Source organism: Cheilinus undulatus, linkage group 11 (genome assembly GCF_018320785.1).
Source record: "Cheilinus undulatus linkage group 11, ASM1832078v1, whole genome shotgun sequence".
Lineage (NCBI taxonomy): Eukaryota > Metazoa > Chordata > Actinopteri > Labriformes > Labridae > Cheilinus > Cheilinus undulatus.
The window spans coordinates 23,461,812-23,476,266 of NC_054875.1; the positions used below are offsets into that span (position 1 = coordinate 23,461,812).

The following is a 14,455-nucleotide window of genomic DNA, read 5'->3' on the forward strand; positions in this document are numbered from 1 at the left end:
AGTTGTGGTTTTATTTTATTTAAGAATATGCAAGTACAAACAAACAGGGCATTTTAATACATCAAGGCATATCAGGAACAACGCTCAGGGTGAACGATTGTAGACATGAAAGAGAATTTCAAACAGGAAAGGTAAAAAGTGAAAGCAAAAAAACACCCCAAAATAAACAGATAAGAGGCAAAAAAAATAATATAGATTCCAGAAATATGGGCCTTTTTATTTAAATTAAAAAAAAAAAAAAAAACATTGACTGAAGAAGATAACTTAAGGGCTTCTCGTGTAAGAGATCTTCTGGAAAAATTTAACTCAATCTTCCAGTGATTCAGATTGGGCTTAGTTTTAAGATATCTCTCTGCACTTGTGAATAAAGAATGTATCACGTAAAATTAAAGTTTTAAGGACAGGCTCTAAGTTTCCATCTGCAACAAAGAAACCCGACATTAATTTCTTCCACTGTCAAAAGCAACATTTAGACTGTGCAGCCAGCTCTGTACATTAAGGCAAAATAAGTAGATTTAAGCACTATCAACAAATACATGATCAAAATTAGCAATATCTCTCCAACTAAAAAAGCAGTTATTCACATCACATTCTCAAGAACTGGTGTGTGGGTAGATCACATTTAAACTTTTAAAATTCAGCTTTTTTCTTTTTGTTGGCAGTGGGTATGAAACATACCTTTTCCTTATCTTCCTGTTCATATTCCTGAAGGATGTATGTTTTTATTGGGTTATAGTAAACCAGTTGTAACAAAATGTGCCAGCTAATTTTTCTTGGCAATTTATCATCACATATCTTGTATGAAGAGCTGTCAGAATCCATGTGAGACCTAAGACTGGATGTCTTCTTTAACCATCGAACTCGAGGAGGCACAATAAAAAATGTCCATAGTGGACATCTTTTATTGTGCAAATGCATGGCAGATAATCCTCACTTCACAATTTACTTGGTTTGGGATTGGGTAAAATCTGTAATCTGCAGCATATTTACAACTGTAAAAAGTATATTAAAAAAATACATTTAGACAAACTGAATTTAGACATTGTTTGAATAAGTACAAGGAGGAAATGAGTATCCTGAGGTTTTATAAAAGGACAGTATATCAAATGAATGACCTCACATTTGACTCTGTTGTGCATCTTTGTTGAAAATGTTTTATGCAGTAGTAAACTCCTTACAAAAACACACTATCAGGAATTCAAAAAATCTTCATGAGTCTGGGATTCTTTTCAAAGCAGCTTGAAGAGGCTTTTTCAGGAAGGTCTCATTTATCGCCAAGCAACCTGATAGGGAGTGTTTGTGTGCAGCAGTTACCTGAAAAAGAGAGCAACACAAAATACAATTAGAATTTGTGATCAACAATAATACGTAATAAAGTAAACATGCAAACTTACATGAGTGCTGTATTTAGTGAGGACTGTCAGGATCATTTTTGCAAACTTTACAGATTTTGTGAATTGAGGACCCTGGCTGACGAGCTGTTCGCCAAAGTGAGTGAAAACCTCTCCACTCAAGTCAAGCTGAAGAAAAGACAGGAGCTTTATAGTAACGTTGTTAAATATTATAAAGTGGTACTTAAGCTTTCTTCCATTAAAGAAACATTCAGAATACCTTGGTGTCTAGCAAGCTGTGGATGATGGAGAGCACTGCCTCATTCCATGCTACCTTCAGAGTCATTCTAGGAGGGGAAAAAGTAAAAGTCAATTATAAGGTGATTTTTTACATTTTGGAGCAGAAACAAATAAATATAGAATTAAAATATTTCATCTCACTGAAGCACCAGTAGTCTGTAGTGGGAATCCAGACAGCCTTCTATCAGTCTGTTCAGCAGCTCAGCCTGGTGATTCCCTGAAAACAAGATTAAGATCAAAATAGATAATAAAAAGCCATCCATTTTAACTAAATCTGACCCTCCTTGATAGTCAGTGTGTTTACAGTGTAAAGTCAAGCTATACTGTTAATAGGCATTTTAACTGGACCACTGTCTTTATCCAAGTATGCAGGCAATACATTTATTGTCAGAAGCATGCGTGACTCTGTTACAGCGGATAATGACACGCCCTCTCCTCAGCTAGAAATTTTAGACCCTTTCACCGGTTGACATTGTCAAGAAGTTGGAAAGCAGCAGACTGGTCATTTGTAGAGAGCATGGACACATTTTACAGCTCAGTACATTTCATACATTCTCCAAGCTTTACACAGAAGACTTTACCAAGCAACCTCTGTTATGCTATACATTTAGGCTCAGGTCCAGTGTGGAATCTGAGGAACAGGTGCAGGATGCTTGGGGTATAAATGCAAGTGTATATTGATGCCTTTGATGCCTTAGGACAGAGCTATCTTGCCCTGTTTCTTTGTATTATGCCTTCATTAGTCTTGGTAGGCTGTGAAACTGAGATAAATTTATCTGGGATAACTAAAGTCAAATATTCTAATTTTGAATCTGATTCCCTATGATTTCAGTTGGACTGACATGTTTAGATATTTTTAAAAGTCCAGTTTTAGTCTGACTGATGCAATAATTTGTCATTTTCTAACTGCATACTGTACATTCATACGAAGTGTTAAAAATCGTTTGAACTTTTTCTCACCTATGCTCTTATCCTGAAGCACCGGTTCAATAAGAGCATGGCACATCGGTCTGGGACAGTGGCTGCACAGTGACGATGCAGCCGTGACAAGACATCTAGAGGCTGGCTCTGAGAGTGACAGAACCTGCAGGTGTGGATAAATTTCTTCCTGTCAGCATGGATTGCAAAAATTTTTTTTTGCATACTTGGGTTGTTTTTGTGATGTACCTTCTCCAGCAGTAGGCTCCTGATGAGTGTTGCTGCCGTGCTGTAGCTGATGTCAAGAGAGGGAGCTAAAACGCTGCTGCACAGCTTGGGGAGAATCTGATCTGGTAGGTCAGGGAATCTCAGCATGTTGCACAACAGCTCAAGCTAACGGAGAGATGTGGATAACAGATTTAAAATGTTTTCAATTCACACTTCAACAAGATTCTAAGGAGCTCTATTAAGTGTTCAGGACTTACCTGGGTAGGGTCACACTCATCTAGCACCTTGAACACATCATTGGAGCTCTGGTCCCACTTCAAATAATAATAGTAATAGTGAGACACTATTGCCACGCCCCTAGTAATAATCATGAAGGCTGTGTAAAAAGTATTTTTACCTCCGTCTGACTTTCCAGTAATTCTTTCAACTGCAGCACAGTAACCTAAAGATCAGGAAAAATAGAGCAAAACATCCTTTTAACTACAGTCTTGACTCTTCCCTTAATTGAAAAGGTAAACTTGTAAGAAGCAGGCCCTGCCTTTGAGTGACTCTATACCTTTATATGCTCAGGCAGATCACATGGATGTTCTGGTGCTGGTTGTTGTTCTTCAGCAAGACTCTCTGTTGGAGCATCACTTTCTAATCCTCCAGACAACTTTTCTGTCAAGCTTGGTTCTTTAGTTTCAATGCACTCACTAACACAGACATCCATTTTCATTCGTTTATTCTTCTGCCCTGTTCCATCTTCGTCTGAGTCCAGAGACACCAAGCTGCTCTTCCTCTTTCTTTGTGTGCCGAGCTCTGACAAACCAGACGCTCTCTGAGATTCAGATTCCTCTGTTTGATGGCTTAAGCATTTTGCCCATCCTCCAGTTGGACCACAACCTGCGAAGCGCTGTGACAGCTCCTTGAGTCTCTCGCTGCATGTTGGAGAGCAAAGAAGGCCCTCATCACAGACCCCCATGCTCCTCTTCGCCTGTCTGACCAGAGCAGTTACCCAGGGGCTCGGATGAGGGTCCTGTTCAAGGCAGTTAAGCAGAGGAAGAACTGTGGACTGAGGAAGAATTGGCTGGACCAGATGGATGAAGGACAACAGGTTTTGCTTGAATAGTGTTGGAAACAGGCATACCAGGGGTTGACTGGAAGAAAGAGAAAATTATTGTTTTTTGGAGTTCACTAGAAGTCACTGATACTTGTGGTTTAAATCAAATTCAGCATTTCAGAGGTAATCTCCTGAGTAAATAAAGGTCTTATCAGCTGTCAATCTAGAAATGAGCCCCTATTACTGTAAGTTTAAGGTTTAAAGGTAGTTCATTCATATTTTCATAACTTTTCTTTCATTAAAACTGCATGTTTGTCAAGATAAAATTAAACTAAATAAATATACTGTTTACTTTAAAGGGCCTCTAAATTCACATGAATAGATATATCTAAAAATCCAGATATATTCCCCAGTCTTAAATGTGTACTGTGTAATAGCCTAGTAGCATTTAGCAGAACAAACTTGGTAAAAATGAAACATATTTATTAATAGATCCATCTAAAGTAATATTAAGTCATCTATAAACTGTTTTTTTTTTTTTTGTTATTATTAACTAAGAATGCGCCTCTTATTCATACATACAATCCAACAATCTTGGATTTTTGCACTTTGTATGTTTCTACAGTACCATGGAAGAAACCAAACAGACTTGGTTAGTCCCTCACCCATGGAAGGAATTTATTTTTTCAATTGACAGAAATGGGCATCACAATCCATAGTTGACTGTTGCTAATATTCCCAGTTTCACACACTGCACCTTTAAGAAATAATAGCAAGAAATGGGTGTGTGACTTTTTTTTTTTTTTTTTTTTTTAAGATTTATTTTTGGCCTTTTTTGCCTTTACTAGATAAGATAGTGGATAGAGTTGGAAACAGGGAGGAGAGTGGGGAGAGACATGCAGGAAATAGTGCCACGGGCCGGATTCGAACCCGGGTTGACTGCGTATATGGCGTGCGCCTTAACCACTCGATTACCGGCGCGCCCCAGGGTGTGTGACATTTTGGGTTGAAATTTAGATTTTTTTTTTTTACTAAACCTCAACATTAAGTTGAGTTGTGTTCTACCAAACCTGCACATCTATGACACATATGTGGTATCTTATATTTTTATTCGATTTTGAGTGTATTCACGCATTTTTAAACTTAGGTACCCAAATCATTCAGTGTGACATGAGTATTTTTTAGTATTAAATGTAAATACTGTTAAGTTTTCTTATTTGACTGAATTTGTCATAATTATTAACCATTACTTTATTTAGATACATTTAACTTTTCTAAGTCATTATTTTACTTCTTGATGATCAAAAAAAGTCAGCAACTGTCCTCTGATAAACCATGTTTATTTTAGAGAAGCACTGTTAGAAATCATTATCATAATGCATCTGATTCTAACTTGTTCTGCTTTCTTTGTAAAACACCGAACATGGTCAGATTTTTCCACTAATGTTGTCATTTTTGTCAGCGTCCCAAAGCATATTGTGTCACAGACACATCATTTCACATCTTTTTTAAATATGGAAACCTCATCTATTAAACATACTAGTATATCATAAAGCTGTTTGACATAATTGGTTTAGATGAAGGGTATCACCAAGGATGAGCATCCAAGAGGAGGGAGAACTTATCAAAATAAACCACAATCACAATCAACCACTGTATTTCCCCATGTACTCACAAGCAGGGTCAGGTCTGGGTATCCAACATCTAACTGACTCTGTCTAAGTGTAAGCAGCTTAATTCTGTTTAATGTATACCTTCATTTTCTCACAAACATCTCCTCTTTTTATCAGTTTATATGCCATGATTGACTAAAAAAGTTTAAAAAGATAAAATACACATAAAATGTAGTGTTGAGATGTAAAATGCAAACATAAACCACTTGCACTGATTGACTTTTTCTAAAAACCATGCGGTGTGACAAAAAGATCATACAGTGTGGCAGGAAAAAACAATCACTGCATTATTTTTTTAAAAGTATCATGTTCTATGGACTTGGCATCTCATTTAATTTTATAGTAAAATGCAAGCATGCAAACAGCATACCTGCTAACTAACCCCCCAGTACCTCAGTGTTTTGAAACCCAACATTTCAGATAAATTGACACCCAAAATATCACAAATTCTGTCCCACCGCATGATTAGAATTTTTTGGACAAATGTTTTTGATCATACCTGATAGAAATACAAAGTTTGGACTCTGAGACTGGAGGACTTTTGAAACTCTCTTAGGACAGTGACGCTGCATGAGCTTTAACGTGTTTGGATACAGCAGCATGTGTAGAGCTCAGTTTCATGTTTTACTGACTTTCCTGACTCTAAAAAAGGCCTTGATTTTTTTATGTCCTAAAATTTCTAAGGTCCTAAAAGACTCTTGAAGAATGAAAACAGTGCCATGCCATAAGACTTTCACAAATGGAATATAATCAACGTTTCCTGGCTTTTATGGTCAATTTTTCCACGTTTAGATGACAATATTTTGCTTTTACACGAATGCAAGCTCTCAAACTGAGGAATTCACACAATTTACTATTAAAACTTTTACACAGTTGCGCAGCAATAGAGGTGACACTGCAGTATTTGTTACCAACCAGTTTACGTAACATAACGTTTTGAAGTTTAACTTACACCGTTAGTGGCTGGACTTTGGTATCTCCTAAGTAAATTTCTACCCGACACAGGTTTTCTATGAAGTTAGACAGCGACATATCACCGGCCCGATGCTGCTTGACGAAGACCCCCAGAGCCCTGAAAGGACCGGAGACTCCAGAGAGAAGAGCCCGGACCAGAAGCTTCGACTGCCCGTCAAACCGACTCAGAATCATACCAGCCTCCATAGTGCCACACAAAGTCACAAATACATACTTCGTGTCAGTACTGCCTGTTGCTATCAACCATAAATAATGGAGGAGAGTCAACCCGCCACTTGAGTTTACGTTTCTTCTTCGCAAGTAATTTCTCTACATTTTTTTCACACCACCCCCTAGTGGTTGGAATTAAAACAAGTCATGCACCCTTTTCGATACAGAACTGCAGAACTTTGTCAATAAAGAGAACAGCACGTCTTTTCAATGAGACAAAGTGTAAAGCAATGTTTTATTTTCTGTGTACAAGTACAACTTGTTTAAAAGTAATAAAATCTCAACCTTTATGTTCTTACCAAGTCTAGAAATGGAGGATCTTGTGAGGCAGGTATCATCAGTATTTGACTTCAGCAAGAATTACAGTACACTTTTTATCCGTAGACAATTACCACTCAACACTTTAAAAAATATCAAAATGGTGCAAACTGCTTGGACAGAGTCAGAACACTCACCAGTGGAGATGCCAAGGGTAAATTACAATCTGCAACAATCTTAAAGCACACTGGCATGTGAAAGAATTACAAATTCAAACTAGGAGGCACCAGATTACCCACAAGTTAAATAGGGGTGAATCATCAATTCCCACACAAGAATTTTTATTTTCCAGAGCAGGAGCAACAAACCCTGTTCTATGACAAGCCAAGTAGCCAGCAGGTCATTTCAAATGTTACTTCCTCTCTGGCTGAAGGAGGGCTGCTGAGTAAAATGACCTGCTTTAGTCCAACTGTTATTAAAATCCTGAACTTCCTTGGCTCTGCAGTGAATGGTTATAACCCTGATCTTTGTCATGGCTATTCAAGATGTTTCAACATAGATCCAATGAGGAAAGAAGGATCCAAATAGTCATGCATTCTATAGTTTTATATTTAAAACCCTGTTCAGTGGTTTCAGGCACTGACAAAAATATGAAAAAGCTTAGAAACCATACTCTGCAGCTAGGTAAAAAGGAAAGTCATAGTCGTCATCATCATCGTAGTCATCATCATCACCACCAAGTAAGGTCATGGCTATGAAAAGGTTGAGCAGATCATAGTCATAGTCATCTTCGTCATCATCATCGTCCTCGTCTATAGGCAACTGTAAAGAGAACAAATGAGAACAGTGTGAAGGAAAAGCAAAAATGCAAAGATTATCTTGTGCATACAAATGTTAGAGCAGACACTGGATTATATTTACCTCAAATGATCTGTGACGTGAATGTTTGTCGTGTCTGTAAAGGCATTCTGTTTGGAAGGGGCACCATCCTGATCGGGAAAAGTAAGTGCAGCTTTTCTTACTGAAAGCACAGAAAGTTTCCATGTATTTATATCATCATAAATCTTCACATTTCAACTGTGTGTAGAGATTTATCATTTTAGACGGTTTTGTTTGTGGAAGTTGATGCAGCTCAACATTCGGGCTCAGATACACCGCTAAATGCGTCATAATATAAATCTCAGGATGAATTTCAGGGCAAAAATGATTAGTTTACATTTAAAACCTCACAATCATTTAAATCTGCAGTACATTTAATGCATGTTCAAGAGTTATTAAATTCAAATAGCTGCTTACTTAGCTTGCTAAGATTTGACCACTTTTGCTTTTCAGCATCCATCTTCAGCCAACAATGGGAGCAAAAAAAATGTTCAACAATTCTTGTGTTTAAGTTCAGGTATTACAGTTTTTTAACATGGTACTGATAAACCTAACAGTATTTAAATTATGGTGACCTGTGCAATCATACAACCTTTCATAGCATAAGTTCTACTTTAACAAGTTCTCTAGATTTTTTTTTTTTTTTTTTTACTTTGTTTAAAAGATGTCCCGTAATAAAAGTTACAGTGCGTGTTTGTGATGAACTGGAGTCATCAGTCAACCTCAATGTTTACTCAAATCAGTGTTTACATGCATACTAAAACAAGTGATCTGATTGTTGGGGTGACCAGATTACTCAAGTAGTCATGTAAACAGCATAAGCATATATTCTTTTAGATAGAGGCCATTAGTGGAGTTTGAAACATCAAGGGCTGACACCGTCCATTAGGTCGGTTGATCTTATCATCCAAAATTCTGCTCGTCAGTTGGTCGCACTTGTATGTGAGAACAGAGATGCAATCAGAGCTTGTTTGAACCTCATACCTGAATTTCTCTTTGAAGGTAGAAACTAAGCTTTCCTTTTCTTCTCCTTCAACCCAATATTTGTTGGGCACATAAAAGGCAGACCTCACTCGGCACTGTGGGCAGGTCCTGAGGAACAAATGGTAAATATTGATTTCAAATCATTTTAGGTGCATTGTAAAATGCAGCTTAATATTCATGATACCTACTTTACTGTGTCTGGCCCAAGGTCTCTTGTTTTCCTCCAGGTCATGATGCATTGTAAACAGTAGGAGTGATTGCAGTTGGGCAAGATTCCAAACATGTGGCTTCTTGGATCCGGCTTCTCATACACCGTTTCCATGCATATGCCACAGGTCACATTTTTACTTTGATGGTAGGCCTCTAATTCCCCAACTGACCTTTTGGTACTTGGGGCCGCAGCAGCAGCACCACCATCCTCGGTTGTCTCATGGGAAGAAGCCCCCTGGACACAAACTCTGCATTCAGTTTAAGCTTTTTGGGTTAGATATTGTTGATAACATGCCCTGTAAAAAACACATGTACCTGCTCATTACATCTGTTGTGGGTAGTTGCTTGAGCAATGTCTAAGCTATGGACTGATTCCCTGGAAGCAGCAAGATGAGAATCCACATCTACACCAAAAAGCAAGTGTAAAGTCAGGGAACATACTTAAAGTCAGGTTCACTCATGAAAACATCCAGTACCTTGTGTTTGTTCCTCAGCGATATCTGCTGCCAGGTGCCCAGTATTATGCTGGTGATTTGAGACAATAACCACGGATTCTGATCTGCTGCTCTCTTGCCTGGATGTCACCTCAGCCTGCAAAAGAGCAGGCTCTGACCCTCTTCTGTCAGGAGGAGCATAAACAACACTGAAGGAGGAGACGGTAGGCACTGAGCCTCTTCTACCTGCAGCAACTTCAGGTTGTAAAACATGGAGATATCTAGTGGTGGAAACATTGAATGAACAAAGGTTATTTAAGTGCATTTCATCATCTTCTGGAGTAGTGAGGAAAGAGTTTGATAATTTACCTGCAGTTTTCACCATACCAGCATCCACCTTTCTGAAAGTACCTACAAATTTGGGATGATGGTAAAACTGGCCGTTCATGTCGGTAATTACACCTTGAACCATATCTGCAAAAGCCATTTATAAAACGCCTGTAATGAAAAGAAAAGGGAATAAATTTATACCATGAAGAAATAAAAAGCAGGGATGTTCCTTGTCTGTGCAGATTGAATGTCCAAAAAAGAAAAAGCCTGTATCACCTCTTATAGACTAAAAGTAAGGGACAAAACACTGAATATTTCAAAAGGGGAGATTTTTTCTTTACTGAAGCAAGGATGACTAAATGCTTGCCAACCCAACATTATTGTATTGTGAGAAGACCCAGTTGTCAGTACCTCAGCCCTTTAGAAAGGTAGGAAACATTTCTGGTTTAACAGGCATTAAAAGGAGCAACAGCAAATCACTGTCCTACACATCTTAACAGTATGAACTACACTGATAGTGCTGCCAAGTTAGGGCTGGGCGATTATGGCAAAAATCCTAATCCCGGTTAATTGAACTTTTTTCCTCAATTACGGTTAATGAATGAATTTTGCATATTTTTAAGTTCAATGCATCAATCTTGTGTACTTCCAGAACAAAATCATGCTGCTTAATCTATAAAATTCAGCTCTCTTTAAACAGTTTTGTGCCCTTCTAGTGATTAAACCTGAGTGGTGCTGATTCCAGTTTGACTGGCCATTTTCAAATGAATTTTCTGGTCTGAACTCCTGAAAAAGATTTAAGATCAAACATATTTTCTTTCCTTAAAACTGTCATTGACATTAGTTACTCATATTGACAAAACCGAAATAACCGACAGCAGTTTTATGTCGGTTATTGGCTCCAAATGTCTGTTTAATTAATTTTTCAATTAGTCGCTATGTCAAGTTATACAGTACCATGAAAAAGTATTTGGACCCTTTCTGATTCCTGATTTTTTGGCATATTTATCACACTTAAATGTTTTGGATCATCAAACCAATTTTAGTACATCACAAAGACAATCCAGGTTAATACAAAACGCAGTTTCTAAATGACTATCTTATTTATTAAGGGAAAAAAATCCAAACCTATCTGGCCCTATGTGATAAAGTAACTGCCCCCTTGTTAAATCATGAGTTAACTGTGATTAACCACAGTTCTTGGAAAGCTGCATTCAATTTCACTGGCCACACCCAGGCCTGATTACCACCATGTTTGTTGAATCAAGACATCACTTAAATAGAAGCTGTCAGACAAAGTGGAGTAGGCTACAAGATCTCAAAAAGAAACACATCATGCCGCAATCCAAGGAAATTCAAGAACAAATGAGAGACAAAGTGATTGAAATCCATCAGTCCAGAAAAGGTTACAAAGCCATTTCCAAGGCTGTGGGACTCCAGCAAACCACAGTCAGAGCCATTATCCACAAATGGAGAAAACTAGGAACAGTGGTGAACCTTCCCAGGAGTGGTCAGCCAACCAAAATTACTCCAAGAGAGCAACGACGACTCATCCAGGAGATCACAAAAGAACCCAGAACAACATCCAAAGAACTGGAGGCCTCACTGGCCTCAGTTAGGTCAGAGTACATGACTCAACCATAAGAAAGACACTGGGCAAAAATTACATCATGGGAGAGTTCCATGGCCAAAATCACTGCTGACAAAAAAAGAACACAAAGGCTTGTCTCACATTTGCCAAGAAACATCTTGATGATCCCTAAAACTTGTGGAGAAATATTCTGTGGGCTGACGAGACAGAAGTTGAACTTTTTGGAAGGTGTGCGGCCCGTTACATCTGGAGTAAAAATAACAGCATTTGATAAAAATAACATCATGCCAACAGTCAAACATGGTGGTGGCAGTGTGATGGTCTGGGGCTGCTTAGCTGCTTCAGGACCTGGACTATTTGCTGTGATTGATGGAACAATGAATTCTGCTCTTTACCAGAAAATCCTGAAGGTGAACATCTGGCCATCAGTTCATGCCCTCAAGTGCTCTTGGGTTATGCAGCAGGACAACGACCCGAAATATACCCGCAAGTCCACCTCTGAATGGCTCATAATAAACAAAATTAAGGTTTTGGAGTGACCAAGTCAAAGTCCAGACTTAAATCCAATTGAGATGCTGTGGTGTGACCTTAAACAGGCAGTTCGTACTTGAAAACCTTCAAATATGGAGTGGGCCAAATTTCCTCCACAGGGATGTAAAAGACTCATCACCTGTTATCACAAATGCTTGATTTTAGTTATTACTGCCAAGGTTGGCACAACCAGTTATTAGGTTCAGGGGCAATTACTTTGGCACATAGGGGCCAGGTAGGTTTGGATTTTTGTTCCCTTATTAAATAAAACCATCATTTAGAAACTGCATTTTGTATTAACTTGGGTTGTCTTTGTGATGTACTAAAATTGGTTTGATGATCCTAAACATTTAAGTGTGATAAATATGCAAAAAATCGGGATTAAAAAAGGGGGTAAATACTTTTACACAGCACTCTTAACCTCCTGAGACCTGTACTTTTGCTTGGATTGCATTTTAATTTCTCCAACTTATCTGGGATAAGCAGGGCCTGATAAGTTCAAAACTTAAGCCTCATCTTTGAACAAAAATAAAAAAAATTTTACAAAAAAAAATTATGTCTGCATAGAAGTTCAACAGACTTATCTTACTGCACAGCACAAAAGAAAACTTTTTCTGTACCCTGTAATAAGTCATTCTGGCAAAGAATAGGTATATTTTCCACTTTAAATTTTGGGGGTCTTGTAATGATTCATTGATTACCAAAATTTTCTGTTCAAATTTGTCATCTTTTTTGGGAATCCCATTTTATGCCAATAAAATATCTGTATGCAACAAAACTAAAAAATTACAATTTAGCGGGCTACATCGTCTTCAGATCTCTCCACAACTTAAAAATTGGATGAACCCCCAGAAGTGGGTTTTATGCATCAAATGTAGTAAGGAAGTTAGACGTTTCATACATACCATATTGTCATGCATACATATTCAAGACTTTTGGGTGAAAATGATCAAAGCTAAATGTGGTTTTTAATAAAGATTTAAGGGGCCCAATATGCCTTCATTTAGGAATGCCTCACCCTCAAATCAACAGTACCCAATAAAGACTAAAATGTGAGGACTTTTTATAGACTAAAACTAAAATTAAATTGGCTGCCAAAATTAACACTGACTGGCACAAGGTTATATTCGTTCTACTACCTTTGTAATATTTGACATATTGATCCAAAGGGGAAACAGAACTATTCAATCAAAAATAGACTGTTTCTTTATTATGTCAGACTGAGAATATGCATAATATTCTGGAAGGCTCTTCCTAGACCAAGAAAGCATGGCTAATAGATAAGGAGAGGCTCTGTTATCTGTATTTTCACTCACTGTGTGTATTTATGATTACCATGTTGAGCATTTTGATACTCCATCTTGTAATGCAACTGTGCTGTGCTCCAATTCCAAACAAATTACAAATATATCATGAAAGTATAGAAAGCTTTCAGGGCATCCCCCACCTCTCTAAAAACACTTTAAATAAAAAAAAACATCCCAAACATATGGGATACGTTTGTTTATCAAATATACAAACACATCTCATAAATTGTATGACAATTCCAACGAATTTTCAAGCAAATTCCTTCAAGATTACAAGCAAATTGCTTGTATTTTCTATGGAAAATACAAGAAGTTATATCCCAATACCAGTATTTATGACTTCACTGTGGGAAAGCCATAATGTAATGTCCTGATGTGTACATGCAGGGTCTCAGAGGGTTAAGATAGCTCGCGAGTGTTTTGTAAAGCAAGCCGTAAAAAGTGAAACTTTTCCCACAGACGCAGTTTCCTCAACCTCTCAACTACTGATGTTTACATGCTGTCGGAAAACTAGGCCTCCATCCACTGCAAAAGGTTACCAACAGTCACGTTAAAAGCTAACGTTGTTTCACTAACTTTGAGTGTAGACTTTTTTGAAAACGGCGGTTGAGTTTCAAAATAAATTCGAGAACACATAGCTAACACAGGTCAGGGATAGCACCATAAAATGACTTCGAGAGCTACATGCTAAAAAAAAACAAGGCACAACAAAGTACTTTATTCACATCCACCCAGTTTCCGCGTGGCTCTTCACCGTACCACAACTTCCCTTTGGTGAAAACACAACTAAAACACAACTTTTTCGTGTTGATAAGATAATCACGGATCAAGAAATATCGCCTAAACTTCAAATTTTTTCCTCAACGTCCGCGCTCAAGTACAGCGCTGCACTGGAACGTAGAAACGACTCAACTTTAAATAAGTTTGTCAGTTTCTCCTAAGTTTTGCACTTTCCCCGCCCGCTTTTGTGAGTCGAAATGCTGCTTACCGACAAATATTTCCATTACGGCCTGAGTAGTCCATCCTCCGTGTGTTTTGAGCATGCCGCCGACCCCGCTCCATCCTACCACCTAGCTAAATAGTTTACAGCCGGTGTCTCCTACCACTAATTACCATAGACACGAGCCAATGGCAACCACACGTTGACGTTGCTCGTTACGTATAGCTAACCGTTCCATCCAGATATTTGTCTATGCTTCCGGTTTGGTTCTTCATATTGATCACACCTTTAAATTATTTTTTACAAGTGAATAA

The 14,455-nt window shown here is 38.0% G+C and overlaps 2 protein-coding genes across 3 annotated transcripts; both read right to left on the minus strand.

The window, feature by feature from the left end:
* Positions 1–88: 88 nt before the first annotated feature.
* Positions 89–6,760, minus strand: fance (FA complementation group E). Its single transcript, XM_041799625.1, has 10 exons — positions 6,445–6,760; positions 3,334–3,916; positions 3,175–3,219; positions 3,035–3,091; positions 2,799–2,942; positions 2,592–2,715; positions 1,773–1,848; positions 1,612–1,678; positions 1,395–1,520; positions 89–1,314 (listed from the first exon to the last, which is right to left on the minus strand). Exons 1-10 carry the CDS (start codon positions 6,651–6,653, stop codon positions 1,210–1,212), a joined length of 1,536 nt encoding a protein of 511 aa, XP_041655559.1. The 5' UTR covers positions 6,654–6,760; the 3' UTR covers positions 89–1,209.
* A 133-nt stretch (positions 6,761–6,893) lies between these two features.
* On the minus strand, positions 6,894–14,345 carry mkrn4 (makorin, ring finger protein, 4). Of its 2 annotated transcripts, none has more exons than XM_041800477.1 (8): positions 14,190–14,345; positions 9,812–9,940; positions 9,485–9,723; positions 9,324–9,412; positions 8,987–9,243; positions 8,799–8,906; positions 7,857–7,956; positions 6,894–7,757 (listed from the first exon to the last, which is right to left on the minus strand). In XM_041800477.1, exons 1-8 carry the CDS (start codon positions 14,261–14,263, stop codon positions 7,596–7,598), a joined length of 1,158 nt encoding a protein of 385 aa, XP_041656411.1. In that variant the 5' UTR covers positions 14,264–14,345; the 3' UTR covers positions 6,894–7,595. The 2 variants fall into 2 exon arrangements, with proteins under 2 accessions (XP_041656411.1, XP_041656413.1); XM_041800479.1 differs by having other exon boundaries at positions 7,741–7,757; positions 7,857–7,924.
* Between the last annotated feature and the right edge of the window lie 110 nt (positions 14,346–14,455).